Genomic DNA, 14398 nt, shown 5'->3' with positions numbered 1-14398 from the left:
CTCCCTACAGGTGAATCCCACATCTCTTCTGGAACGATTCAGAGTGGGAGAGGCTTGCAGAATAAGAGTCAGTTTAGGACCATTGCGCCCAAAATTGTGCCCAAAGTCCTAACCTCCAGGGTGCTACCATGCCATTCACCGTCGCTCTCTGACCCAGTGAATCCGGGCCCTTCCATCAACGCCAAGCCACTGGGGGTGCCTGCCCAGAATTATGCCCTGATGCAGGTTGCTGGACAGGAAGGGACCTTTTCTCTTGTTGCCCTGCCACATGTTGCTTCAGCTCAGCCAATCCAGAAGCCCAGACTGCCACTGCCCGAAAACCTCAAACTGCCTATTCCTCGATACCAACCACCAAGAAATAACAAAGGATCGAGAAAGAAACCTGTTCGGAGCTCCTCTGCGAGTGGCCGTGACATACCTCCTGCCCAAAACCAAACGTCCCCCTCCCCCCCTGACCGGCCTGAACCTCCACACAAAGCCAGTACCTCAGAGCAAGCACTGTCGCTGTCACTATACCCAACCCCCGCCAGCGTTGGCTCAGCGGTACCAACCCACCGAGGTGGCTCTGGAGACCCTCCGCCTCCAGCAACCAGTGACCATGGAGACCTGCACCCTCTTGCCACCCCGACGCCATCCACACAAGCGGAGCCCTCTGCCAAGCAGGCCCCCGCCAAGACTCTAGGGAGAGCGGACGTGCTGAACAAGAAAACGTGCAGTAAACCTTGTGCCATTGCCGGTGGAAAACTTAAAGAGAAAGGTGATCTCAAAAAAGCCATGACCATTTTATCACCAGCTGTTTTTGGCAACACAGTGCAGCTGATCTCTCCGGTCCCCAGAGGTAAAGTGCCCATCCTGCCCTACACCAGAATGAAAACAGTGGAGCTGTGCAAAGCACAGTCAGATGTTAACACCGCAGACATCTCTGTCCCTGGGCTTGGGCCACCCTGTGCCAAGACATTGGCCATCACAGGAGGCTTCCACGCCACCACCAGAATGGCTAGCAAGACTCCTGCCCCGCAGCCAGCAAGGCAGAGTCCCTGTGGAAGCGCTTTCTGTCCCGCCACCAGACTGGACCTCAGCCACAAAGCAAAACTGAACAATGGGGCAGCAAAGAGACGAGTAAGGAAACGAAAGGTACCAGATGAAATGTTGGCATTTCAGGGGAAGAGGAGGAAATGTATCATTAATAGGTGTAAAGACAGCAAAGAAAGGGTGAAACCCGATCCCCAAGAACCCAGGGACCAAAAACCTGGGGCTCTGAAGAAATACCGTAGCATTATGCCCAAGCCTGTGATCGTCGTGCCCGCCCTGGCTCCCCTGGCCTCTCCCACGGGTGTGGCACAGGCCCAGACACCTGGCAGCCTGGGACAGGACGTTGTGTTAAATCATCCATTCACTCCTAAATACCTGGGCTGGAAGCAGGATGGCAGCGCCCCCCCTAAGCCCAGCTCTGCATTGAGGAACGGCTTCTCCGGCCTCAAGAAGCCCTGGCACAGATGTCACGTCTGTAACCACCACTTCCAGTTCAAACAGCACCTCCGAGACCACATGAACACACACACGAACAGACGGCCCTATAGTTGCCGGATCTGTCGCAAGGCCTATGTACGTTCAGGCAGCCTGAGCACACACATGAAGCTTCATCACGGTGAGAACCGTCTGAAGAAACTCGTGTGCTGTGAATTCTGTGCCAAGGTGTTCGGTCACATCAGAGTCTATTTTGGTCACTTAAAAGAAGTGCACCGGGTTGTCATCAGCACTGAGCCGTCCCCCGGGGAAAGGCAGCCAGGGGACGTGCCAAAGAGCAGAGGCCTGGGTGTGCGAGGGACGGAGGGCCCCGTGGAGAGGTGAGTGCTGATGGGACGGAGGCCTGGCACTGAGGTCAGTCTGGATTTGAAGAACAGGGCATGATTTCGTATTTGGAAAGATGAGTTTGTAAAAACATCCCTGGATTGAGATTTATAAGGTAGCTATGTCTTCCTCCTCGTTCTGTGAAGAGGTTTCTCTCTGGTTTCTGAGCAGTGGTGGATTTTCATTGCTTTCTGTCCTGTCAGCCAGGGCACCAATGCCTGGATGCTGGGGACAGCAGAGTGAAGGACGATTTTTGCAGCTGAATTAATTATGAAGCAGTAAATTGCTGCATACAGTTCCCAGGGCTTTGTACAAGTAAGTTTCCCCAAACCTGTGGCCACAGAATTTATATCTAAACATCATCCTTCGCCCCAGAATGCAGTCTGACCCATGGTGGGGACTCTGTGTGCCCTGCACGGCCGGCCTCCGGGTGCCAGACCCAGCCTCTACAGTTGCCCTGTCTTTCCTGTCGTGCTGGTTTCCCGTGTCACTGTTGTCCTGTGGAAGTACTACTCTCGGGCTTCACGGACAAACAGGCTGTGTAGCTGGACAGCCTGGCTGGCAGGGCTTCAGGCCCTGGGTACACCAGGGAGGCCCCTTCAGTTTGCCTGCTTTCTACTGAAATCTGTTCTCAGCAGCACGTTCTAACTTTAGAAGCTCTGTCCCTCGTCATTCTTAATTGTCCTGATTGTTCTAAACTCTTTTATCCAGTTGTGTCTTTCTCTGTCACATTCACTAAAATCAGGGCCTCCTATCCTGTTTCTTCCTGGCTTTTCTGTAGTTTCCCTGCTTTTCTTTTGGGCATTCCCATCCACTTGCAGATAGTCTGTGCCTAATTTCTTTTTTTTTTTTTTTTTAGATTATATTTATTCATGAGAGACACACACACAGAGAGAAGTCTGTGTCTAATTTCATTAGCACATCTGGCGGCCCCACTAAAGAAGCCCCCCTTCTTAACAGCCTTCTGTAATACGTTTTGATTTTTAAGTGAATGTCCAAACTGCTCTCTCTCCGTGCTCAGGGTTAGTGAGGACGGGCAGCAGTGACGGTGGCCCTGTGCTGCCCTGTTTCCCTTGCTCCTACCCAGGGTAGAGACCAAAAGGGAAAGCCTCCTTTACTCAGTGGACACCGGGAGCTTGAGGACTGCGGGGCTGGGGCCGTAGCAGGAGTGACATGGGCATCCCCCGGCCTCTGCTTCCCCATCCCCTGAACTTCTCCTTAGAGGGAGTGTTCTGGATCCCTGAAGGCCAACGTCCCAAAGGAGAAGCTTCAGGGATATTTTCCGTGAAATCTGATGTTGGCTATTTTCCCCCTTTGCAGGGAAAACAAGTCAAGCCCGGAAGAAGAGCTCCTCCTGACCCAGGCAGATGAAGTCAAATTACAGATCAGATGTGGCCGCTGTCAGATCACTGCCCAGTCCTTTGCTGAAATCAAGTTCCATTTACTTTACGTTCACGGAGACGAAATTCAAGGCCGGCTACCAGAGGAGATCCTTCCAGGAAGCCCGGCAGCTCCAGAGGAACTGGCGAAACATGTGGCTCCTTTCTGGAAACAGCATCCTGAGAGAAGAAAACTGCTGAAGAAGCTCAGTCCCCCCGAAGACGAAGACGAGCTCCCCGCATTTCCCAAATTGAAAGGGCAGCCCTGCCTGCCTCCTCAGAACAGTGTGGAGATGCTCAGGAAGATGGAGGGAGCCCTGGCAGGGAGGGAGGAGGAGTGGGGGGTGGTCCCCCAGGGCCCTGCGTGTCCCAGCCCCCACGCCCCCCCCTTCCTGGGGGCCCATTCAGGCCTGAACTGTGTCCTTTGTGCACAGACGCTGGCCAGGAAGGAAGACCTCCTCCTACACTGGGAGCAGCGGCACTGCTGTGAGGACCCGCCCAAGCTGTGGACCATCTTAAATTCACTCCCTGATCAGGGGGGGATCGCACTTTCTGGCAAATCTGAATCCTGAAATACTGGGGCAGGAGGGGGTTCAAGAGAGTGTTGCTTGCTCTTTCTCTCAAGGCTTTGTTCTCTTAGGGTGGTGCTTAATTATAAAACCCAAGAAACTTAGGATCAGCATTAATGAGCCCAAGGGATTTTGTACATAGCTATATTTTCTTATTTTCTTTCTCCTTCAATGTATATTTTTCTAACCATGTGCAGTTTTATTTCAGAATTCTGTGTACTGTTAATGTCTTAGACTTTATGTGAGAATAAATAAAAAGATCAAAACTTGGAGATTGAAATGTAAAAGATTATAGGCTGTTCTCCAAGTACAGTTTTCAGCGGGTTTGAGTGTGTGCGTATATCATTTTGTTCAGCTGGTTTCTGTTTAAGTAGACCGACAAATGTGATCTATTTCCAGGTGGCAAAACCAGTTCAGTCTCAACCATAGTACAGTGTTGATATTTATCAGATTTGCTGGTGTATTAGGAGAGGCTATAGAGCGGGATATTTAATAAACTTCGAGTCTCCCATAATTGAAAATCCATGTTTCCAGGACTTAAATTTTTTTTTAATTTTGCTATTTTCTTAAATGTACACCACCTTGGAGATCAGATGTTGGTTCAGTCTTACAGCTGTAGCGTTCCGTATCAAAGTAATCAAAACGTATTTAGTACTCCAGCTAATAAAAAAACACTTTTTTTTGGTTAAAAGTTCTTTTCAAATAGTCTTTCGGGCCAGGAAATTTACAACCTGGAAAGTGCACTAGATAGTGCAGTCCAGATGGCGAGGTGTCTGAATCCGCCCTCCCTCCCAAGGAACTTTGCGGGGCTGTCTCTAGCTGGGCTTTCGATGCCACTGGGCCTTTTCAGCCCAGGGTTCGCTTTGAAAGTCAAGAGTGAATGATTTGCCTCTTAAATTCCTGGGAAGTGACCTCGAATCAGCAAAGTTGCCATTTGGAGCTCTGGGCCATCCTGGCTGCAAGTGTATTTTCTTAGAACAGGGGAGCTTGAGCTGTCATCCAGCTGAAATTTCAGCCTTTGGGCGAAAATGCTGTGCATGTGGCCACCTCGTCTGCGCAGAGCCAGGCCCAGGCAACAGTGGCCTGTTTTCCCGGTGCTGCAGGAAGTTACCCAAGCAAGAGGAACTGAATTTGAATAGATGAGCTCGTGGGTCTGTCTTAAGTCATCTGTTTTTAATGTCTTATTGTAAAAGCAAGCATGATTTGGCTCAAACAGTCCAGGAACGGATAACTCAATCCTTGACCTTTTGTAAATCATTTTTGTAAATTTGAGAATAGGAGCCTAAGAGTGGAAATCTCAGAAAGATTTTGCCATGGTTTACGGAGCAGTCGCGCTCTACCGAGTTTGAAAAGGATCATGGCAGACCTTCACTGTCTGATATTTTTAGAATGAGGTTCGTAATGAAACCACTTTACCATTCAGTATAGCACTCTGTGTGTTTGGGGAAGATTGGTCTGAAGACAAGAAGAAGGACATCCACTAAGAATCCTACTTGAATTCAAGCCATGAAACTCGGATTCAAACTGTAATTCGGAGACTCCTCAGCGCTCCAATACTAAGCAGCATTTCTGAAACACGAGCCAGTTGGCTAAGGCAGAGGAGTGGGCGTGGAGTGTGTCTGAAGCAGAGGTGTGGGGGCAGGATGCACTCACCCAGCATGGAAAGTCCGGGTCCCCAAGGTTCTGGAGACACCACCCACCTACGGCCAGTGTATAACCACAAGGGCACAACACTGAGGGTATAGACGGCCTCTGAAAAGGAGACTTAGGAATGGGGCACCTGGCTGGCTCATTCTGGAGCTCCCTGGCTGGCTCCCCTTCTCATCAGGGCCTTAAACCCTAGGTTGGGAGGGGGAAAATGGGCACTCATCTTTAAGAAAACTCTTGTTAGGAGAGGAGATGGGCAGCGCACAGGGGCCTCACTGGGTGCTTGGGATGGGGGGTTCATTTGGAATAGAATGTTCTAGTTCTCTCTCCCCTGCATCACAGTGGGAATGGCCCCAATGCCACTTAAGGTGCTTCTGGCCCTTAAGAGTATAGCACTTTGGGCAGCCCGGGTGGCTCAGAGGTTTAGTGCTGCCTTTGGCCCAGGGCCTGATCCTGGAGTCCCAGGATCGAGTTCCACGTCGGGCTCCCTCCATGGAGCCTGCTTCTTCCTCTGCCTGTGTCTCTGCCTCTCTCTCGCTCTCCCTATGTCTCTCATAAATAAATAAAATCTTAAAAAAAAAAAAAAAGTATAGCACTTCTTCAAGAATGGCATGGAGAGGGACCCCTACTAAGGGGCAGGGGTGGGAAGAAAGGAGAGTCACCCAGTTAAAGTACTCTGGGAACAGATTGATGAGCCATGGGTCTTCATTGATAAGCCTTCCTTGGGCACAGACCTGTAACTAACGCAGTCCTCACTACATCCTTGACCCAAAGGCAGGGAGGTTAGAAATGTGTTGCTCGGGGCACCTGGGGGCTCAGTGGTTGAGCATCTGCCTTTGGCTCAGGGCGTAATCCTAGGGTTCTGGGATCGAGTCTTGCATCAGGCTCCCCACAGGGAGGAGCCTCCTTCTCCCTCTGCCTGTGTCTCTGCCCCTGTGTATTTCTCATGAATTAAAAAAAAAAAAAAAATTGAAATGTGCTGCTCCCTTCATGTGACCATGAGAGGGTGGCCTGTCAAAGGTTCCATCCCCTCACCTGGGAAACGTGGTGCTTCTGTCTCAAAGCACCACTGCGAAGGGCCCATGAGACACAAAGGAAACGTCTGGCACATGCAGGCATCATTGGAAGGGGGAGCTGATATTTTCTACACTCCCGGCCAGCCTTGGAGAAGAGGTATGTTACACCATAGAAAGACCACTTAAAACAGCTCAGGTAGGCCTCGGGTCCAGAATTCAAAAATGAAAACTCTACTGAGAATTGTAGACATTTATAGAAAATGTGTATTTTAACTTTTCAGTAATCTGAATTGTATGGAGGCTTGCTGAGTGTTTATTTAATCATTACAGAAAGCAGAATTCATGAAATTATGCTCACTTCAGGCCCCATATTTCTCCCCGCGGTTGCCACTCCCTGGTCCTGATCTAGCCGGTAGCACGGCACCCACCCCAGTCTTGAACTTGACAGTGGACTTGTCTACTTCCCACTGGACCATAACCCTCTTAAAGGCAGGGATTGTGTCCATTTGCCCTGTAGCCCCAGGGTGGCCCAACACCTGACATGGAAACCTACAATAAATATTTGTTGAAAAATTGGAGACATTGGCTCAAAATAAACAGAACTGCCACTTGCCTTAGGAGCAACCCATATCCCAGCTAGGAAGACATAGAGGCAAATTCGGTCTTTAGCACACTCATTTTGCTTCAGTGTCTTTTGCTTCTTGGAAAATTGTCCCAAAGCCAGCAAAATGAGACTTTTTTCCTTTTCTTTTGGCCCTAAATTATTTCTGAAAGTTACAGCATTTTAGATTTGTATTGTTTTATTAGCTGTCATTTTTATTCATGTCCTCTTTTGTTTCGCTCCCTTTCTCTGGACCTCTTCCTGGTCTAGCTCGGCTGTTCCTCCGTTAAGCTGTTCCTCATATGGAAAGTTGTCTCTTCATCAGCACGCCATAAATAATCAAACCTGGGTGCGTTCCATTACCTTCTCTGGCTCCGCACTCCCACCTCCCAGATGCACGGCTCCAGTTTTCTGTGGCCCTAGTGACAGGACTGTTGGCAATAAATGCTCAACTTCATTTATTTATTAGAATCCTCAGATCTGGACTGGCTCGCTCCATTCAAGCCGCTGACATGCTTTGTTAGGTGCATATTTTATGGAGTCTCCTCCTTTCGCTGAGCTCCTGTAACGGTGTCCCGGTAAAGATGAACCGGGCTTGAACAAAACAGGCTTTTAGCTTCGACTTTATACTGACTTCCTTGACGTTAGACAATCAGCAGCTTATCTAGGCTCATGGTGCAATCCAGTATATATTTCACCCATATCCACCTCTTTGGGAATGTTCCTTTTGAGGTGAAATGTTTATGGTAGTTCTTATTTGGTCATGGTTATCCTCATAATAAAACTACAGCCACAGTTTTGCAAGCATATTTTAAAGTTGTGTTCAGTATGCAGACGTTAGCTTAGTGGTACATCACATTTTCCATGCTCTGAAGTGCAAAAATGTTTCAGTGTGTTGCCTGACCCTAGGGAAAAAATTGCTATCTATGGAAAGAAACCAAATGTGGCAACTAAAGAGAAATAAATATTATCCGTTCTAATTTTGATGTGAAGCTAATCAGGATTTTGTTTGTATGAAACTTGCTCCCATCTTTAAAATTGCTCCCCAATTTTGCAGCAAAGAAGTCACCTATAATAGGATGGCTCTGTTGCCTCTTCCGGGATGTTCCAAAAACAAAATTGCAAACAATTGACATGTTGGCTCATTTCTGATAAGCCAAACAGCCACTAAGCACAACTCAAAAAAATAAAAGGTTTCACCTTCTATTATTAAATATGAATTTAATCTCCTACTCAGAGTTGTAAAAAGACCACCAGATCTTCCATAGGCTTTTGCAGAAACAGCAATGAACCTGATGTGACTATGGCCCGAGTTGCAGTGTAGATCGCAGTACAAAAATTTGGCCGTGGAAGAGGTCCAGGTGGCTCAAACATATGAGCTGCATAACCATCCCAAAGCTCTGGCTATATCTGGAAGTAATACTTAAGAATATGTTCTTAGGAAACTAAAACACTGCCTTTTCCAAGTGTAATCCAAATTAAAGCACAGTTCAGATTTTCACAAGACATTCAGGGAGCCAAGCCGTTTGAACAATGGTTACACCCAAGGAAAGTTAAAATATCCAAGATGACAAAGTCTTCTGAATGGTATTTACTCTTTCTTGAAGTAAAGGGTGGGGTGGGGGGAGTGAGAGGCCAGTCCTCCCGTGTCAGGATGGGGCATGAGGATATTTTTGATGATGAAAAGCCCCAACAGGGCACTGTGAAGGTAGCAGTGATCTGGATGTGGTGTCCACACAGCAAAATGCCAGTAATGTTTTGGTACAGTCACAGTGGAGCAAATGAAATCTGACACACATTAGAATCTAAAACGTCCAGACTTCTTGACCCAGGAACTCCACTTCTGGGAGTATGTCCTATAGATACCAGCACAGAGGCGCACAGATAGATGTGTGAGGATATTCATGCAACACCGTTTATAATCAGTGGAAAACTTACAATCCACATGAAAGTCCAACTTCCTGAAAATAATAGAGTGTAGGCAAGAATGCACATTGCACTTTGATAGGTTCTCTTCCAACTTATTTTTTAAAGCCCAAGGCTACTTCACATTAAATTGATTCCATGACCCACTAAGGAGAAAATGCAATACACTGAAATACACTGTGGTAGACTTGAGACTCTGTGACCCCTCCCTGTCCCATCATGGCCTTTCTGGGCTGTTTCCCATTCCTTGAGTCCTTACTGCCAGAAGCTAATGAGGGACTCTGCTCTCTGCACAAATGCGCACCTGCTAGACCTTTGAAGGGTGGCCTCAGGCCAAATGGATGACTAACACTGGGGATGGCGGACACCCTGTGCCCACAAGGAAGACCTTTGGTACCTCTCCAGCAATGCCCTGGTGGATCATGAGTGCACCTCCAGACATGGGCAAGAAGAGACATTGCTGCCTTGCTGGGGCTCACCCCAGTAAGCTGCTGGGGTTTGACACCCTTTTTCAAAGTTTCACTTGAGGGGCACCTGGGTGGCTCAGTGGTTGAGCATCTGCCTTTGGCTCAGGGCGTGATCCTGGGGTCCTGGGATCGAGTCCCGCATCAGGATCCCTGCAGGGAGCCTGCTTCTCCCTCTGCCTGTGTCTCTACCCCTCTCTCTGTGTCTCTCATGAATGAATAAATTTTTTTTAAAAAGTTGCACTTGACTAGAGTGACTCTTTGGGTTTGGGTCAATGTTGCAACTGTCTCTAATTTTTCCCCTGAAGTCACATTAATGGCAGAGATCTAGTGGACCGAAGCAGAGGCAATCTGTCAGCATTGACCCGACAGCCTTCCTCTACCCTCCACTCGCTCCCCCTCTCCTGCCCAGTGCTGAGAGGCCCACCTGGCCGGTTTTCTGAATACAAGGATAAAACCCCTCCCTCTCCTCCTCCCTGGAGAACCTTCTGCCATTTGCCAGGTCACGGGTAGAACGTGGTGTGGCCAAAGGGCCTCTGAGCCTTCACGGTGATCTTTATCCTCCCATTGTCTCTGCAAGGAGAGTTTCTGAAATTCAGCCAAGTCTCTAATCAATGCAGACAAATGCTGTGCCCCCACCCCATGTCAGATACCCAGCTAGTTGTCCCTTGGTCCAAACCATTCCGAGGCAATACCTAGCTAATTCCTTCTGTATGTATTCCTCAGGGGTCACTCTTTTTCGTGTTTCACTGCGTTGGCTTCAAGAAAATAGATCTGATTCCCTTTTTTATAGTGGCTTAAATTCATCCTGAGTTTCCAAAAAAGTGTTTACTTTTTTGAACTACTCACAGGTCCTCCAGGGATATACCAAATCAACACACAGCTACCGAATGCCCGGGCTTACGTGGAGAGCTACACCTGCACAGGCCGTGCTGGAGTCACTGGCCTGCGGAGCCCGTCTGGTTCGGGCAAGAGCTTCTGGACTTCCAACTAGGAGGTGCTACTGCCGGGCTGTACTTGCAGATGGAGAAGACAGGACAGGAGAATTTGGCCCGCTTGTTGATAATAAAAAGGCCCTAGGAAAGAAGAAAATTGGGAGGTATGAGCCAATGATTAGATGTTTTCATTTTGCTTTGGTCTTCCCTAGGGTGCTGAAACATGACTTCAAACATGTTCGCCATCTTCTGTGGAAAATAATAATTAGAGCAATAATTGGTGTAACTCTAAGGGCCTTTATTGTGGAAGAGGGGAAGCTTACACCAGTTTCACAAAAGACTCCTGCTCTTCTGGGTCCTGTAGGATTAATTGGGGATTTCAGTCCATTTAGAATTGGGAAAATTTCCACATCACAAAATCCATTGCTATAATGGACACTAATCGGTCTCATTGTTGACAGTCCCAGAAAAGAAAGCTCTTGGCCCCAATACTGAGCAAGGTGCTAAAAAGTTGAGACAGTAGGTAGGAAGGAAATCCTGCTGTTCTGACCAAAGTTTTGCTCTCTTCCAGGGATAAGGGAGCATTCGGGTCTGCAAGGGCACAGACAACCCATTCAGAAATAGTAAAAGACCTTCTGGTACGGCAAGGAACTTAAAATAGGTTCAGTAAGACCTCCAGCACACTCTGGCATGAATGGTCTTTGAACTTAGGGAAGAAGCCACTGGATTTCAGTTGGTGGCAGAGCAGATGGAAGAGGAAGAAGAAAGAGCGAATTCTCCTGGAGTCAAGAGTGTTTGACTGTATTTCAGGAAAACAGGCTAACTGCTCTCTCTTGATGAGTTGTGGCTGGGAGGTGCTATTTGCAGGGACCGCAGGAGTCTCAGGTAATGCGAACAGGCTGGGAGGTTTGAATTGAACCTTTCACACTGATCAGAGTGGCATCCGATTGTTAGCTGTACTTGCCAATTCCCCTCAAGCGGGATCGCACATCTTCTGTCAGATTCATCACCAACACCTTTGAGAAAACGTCTTCAGTGGGCAATTCTCTTAGAAGACCATTAAAATAATAATCAGGATGCCTGGGTGGCTCAGCAGTTGAGCATCTGCCTTCGGCTCTGGTCATGGTCCCGGGGTCCTGGGATCGAGTCCCGCATCGGGCTCCTGCTTCTCCCTCTGCCTGTGTCTCTGCCTCTCTCTCTGTGTGTCTCTCATGAACAAATAAGTAAAATCTTTAAAAAAAAAAAAAAAAGACCATTAAAATAAGACACAGAAAAGATCTACCACCACAGTGGCATCTGTTGACTCTGCAGCACCTTCCCCCTTCCCCTCTCCCTTGGGTGCCTTGTTTCTCCCCTTTGGAACCAACACTGACAGGGTAACCATGCTTTCCAGGCCTGGACACATACTTGCCATCCAGGGAAGATGGATGAACCACCTCACCTCTGGCTCTGAGGTCTGCCCCCCCTTTGGAGCTGGTCGGTTTTCCATTCCCGGCCAGCCCACCCTGCTTTCTGCTCTGGTGTCAGGGGCTGGCCCCACCCTGCATCTGCCCACGTGCTCACCTGACCCCTTGCACGTGGTCACTAACAAGGGAGCCCTAGCTGTGCTCCCATGCCACCCTCTCGATGCTGAGCCCTCCACCTCACACAGTGACACCATTTTTCACTAGTCCCCAAGGGGGGAGGTAGCCCTCAGTGTCTTACAATTACCCCTGATGGTCAGTTTGCCCTCTCCTGTCTATCCTGGACTGGTGGGAGGTTGGCAGGGAGCTCCGGGGCCACTAGGTGCCATGCCCAGCTCCTTCCTCCCCTCGTGTGGCCAACGAGCTCTTGGCCTTTCTCCCCACTTGCTTGTGAGCTTTCTGCACCGAGTCCCTGGGCCATCACCCCGGCCCACATCGGGCCCCCCAAGGCAGGCCCTGCCTCCTGCACAGTCTGCCTTCAACACACGCTGATCCACACCCCCCTCTGCCAACACCCCTGATGCCAAACAGGGGCTGCTCCATTCCCCCTGGAAGCACCCTTCTGTTTCTTGTCCTGGGAGTCACACAAATGAGCACCGAGCAGAGGCCCACCTTCCAAGGGGTTGAGTTCTAACCCTCTGCCGCACACACGCAAGGAATGTGGAAAGCAAACGTCACAGACACCGTCAAGCCTCCCTCTGGCCCACGAAGCACCAGGCCTGGGTGTAGCGAACACGGCGCAGGGCACCTACTCATAGCATGTGTGCAAAGTGCAAGCTGGCAGCACTCATCACGCGCACAGAAGGGCCTCAGAGAGGAAACTTAAAAGGTGACGTTGGACCTACACCTTCCCTGGGGTGGGAGTGGGGCCTCCAGGAGCAGGATGAGGGGGGCACACAGCCCTGGGCACATACTGGGGCACGGCTCTGGGAGCTCAGTCCAGCTCTCGTCCATCAGATGCAGGCACCATGCCGCTGCTCCAATGCCTTGTCCAAATCCTCTTGCTGTGGAGGTTGAGACTCGTCAAGGATCTTGGTTTCCTAAGTAAGTGGCGCTCCTCAATCTCAAAGGCCTCGTGCTATTTCTCCACTCAACTTGATCAACAACTAGGAGAAGGACCCGATGGGTACGTAGGCCACACAGGTGACCGCCAGGGCTCCTGCCCAGACCAGTGAAAGCCATGAACCGTCTGCATACCCAGGACCCGAAAATTCACGGCCCTTCCTTCCCAGCAACTGAAGATCCCCCCTCGAACACTGAGGCAGAGGCCTACTCGTCACCAAAACAAACGGATTTGTCCTCTTCTCCCAAGTAGAAAATGTCACCAACTCACCAGCTTGGCCTGGGACGGTTTCTCCCAGCGACCCACGAGGCCCGAGGTGGGGAGCCAGCCGCAGACCCTCCAACAACTCCTGATTGTGATTTATTAGTGGAGGGAAATTTGGAATTGGACTTTACCGCGGGGATTCGCTCACATTTGAAAGCAATGCAGTTAGTAGTTCATCTTTCAACACTGAATGTATTTTCTCCGCTTTTATATCTTTCTGATGAATTAAGGGTTTATGTAAGGTGAGGGCTTGAAAGCATTAACAGCTGAATCTCTTAGTGGATCTGCTTGCCAGATATGGCTGGATGGGAAAACACAGGGACCAATTTTACATTGTTTCTCCACCAATTCATATCAGCCATGAACTGTGAAGCTTTCCCCGTCCTACAATGGGCGGATAATTTGAGTTCCTGGCCCTCGGGTTCTCCGGGCCATTTTGAACAAGGTCTGCTAATTGAATTCAGTTGTTTGCCGTTTTAAATGCTCTATGTTTTCCACAGAGCAAGAATATATTAAACTCATTTCATCTGTCATCCAAGAAGAATGGAGCCTAAATTTTATTACCGACTGACTTGTGTTCACCTTTATCCTAGATTTTTTTTTTGAGTGTTTACAATGTAATTAAAAATAATCAAGTCAAATTATCTATCTAATGGGTCCCTTTTGGGAAAGATTAGAGAAGAGAAAAGGTGCCTACAATTACTTCATTTTTGCTGAGCATTTCTGCTTTCTCACAGAAATACATCATGCAGCTGGTCACCGAGAGCGTTTTGTAATGTCACTGGTCACTCAACAATTGCAAAATATCGTAATTAAATGTCCGAATACTCTCTTTCGTTTTCCCATTACAAATGATCATGGAACTTGATTAACTTCAGCCGGGTAGAAAGAACCTGGCTTTGGTAATATTGTTTTCCTGCAATGCACACCTCCAGGGAAAATGATGATCTAAATTTTGAAGTCAGAACCAATTAAAGTCTTGCATTTTTCCCACTACAGCTGTAAGATGAGCCACATTTTTCAGGCATGGCTCAAGCAGACTCGTCAGGTCTCTGGGGCTCTCTCTGTGCCTCTGGGCGCTGCGTGCCTACTGCCAGCTGTGAAAAAGCATTCCCTAGGAACAGTTGCAAAATAGGGAAGAGAAATGATAAATTCACAAAGGCAGGGGCCATGGTGGGCAGTTCTGCACACTGATTGAGCAACAGGGCTGCCTGGACCTG

At 48.8% G+C, this 14398-nt stretch overlaps 1 protein-coding gene across 10 annotated transcripts in view; it reads left to right on the top strand.

The window, feature by feature from the left end:
• Nucleotides 1-4490, top strand: part of ZNF438 (zinc finger protein 438) — a 400000-nt gene extending 395510 nt beyond the window's left edge. For all 10 annotated transcript variants that reach the window (XM_072749309.1, XM_026000877.2, XM_072749310.1 and 7 more), the window contains 2 exons: nt 11-1847; nt 3172-4490. In XM_072749309.1, coding sequence (XP_072605410.1) covers nt 11-1847; nt 3172-3802 — 2468 coding nt within the window. In that variant the 3' untranslated portion in view covers nt 3803-4490. The remainder of the gene's footprint in view (nt 1-10; nt 1848-3171) is intronic.
• Nucleotides 4491-14398: the final 9908 nt, after the last annotated feature.

This window comes from Vulpes vulpes, chromosome 2 (genome assembly GCF_048418805.1).
Source record: "Vulpes vulpes isolate BD-2025 chromosome 2, VulVul3, whole genome shotgun sequence".
Classification (NCBI taxonomy): domain Eukaryota; kingdom Metazoa; phylum Chordata; class Mammalia; order Carnivora; family Canidae; genus Vulpes; species Vulpes vulpes.
The sequence above is the reverse complement of the archived record's forward strand: the minus strand, read 5'-3'. Positions and strand labels throughout refer to the sequence as shown.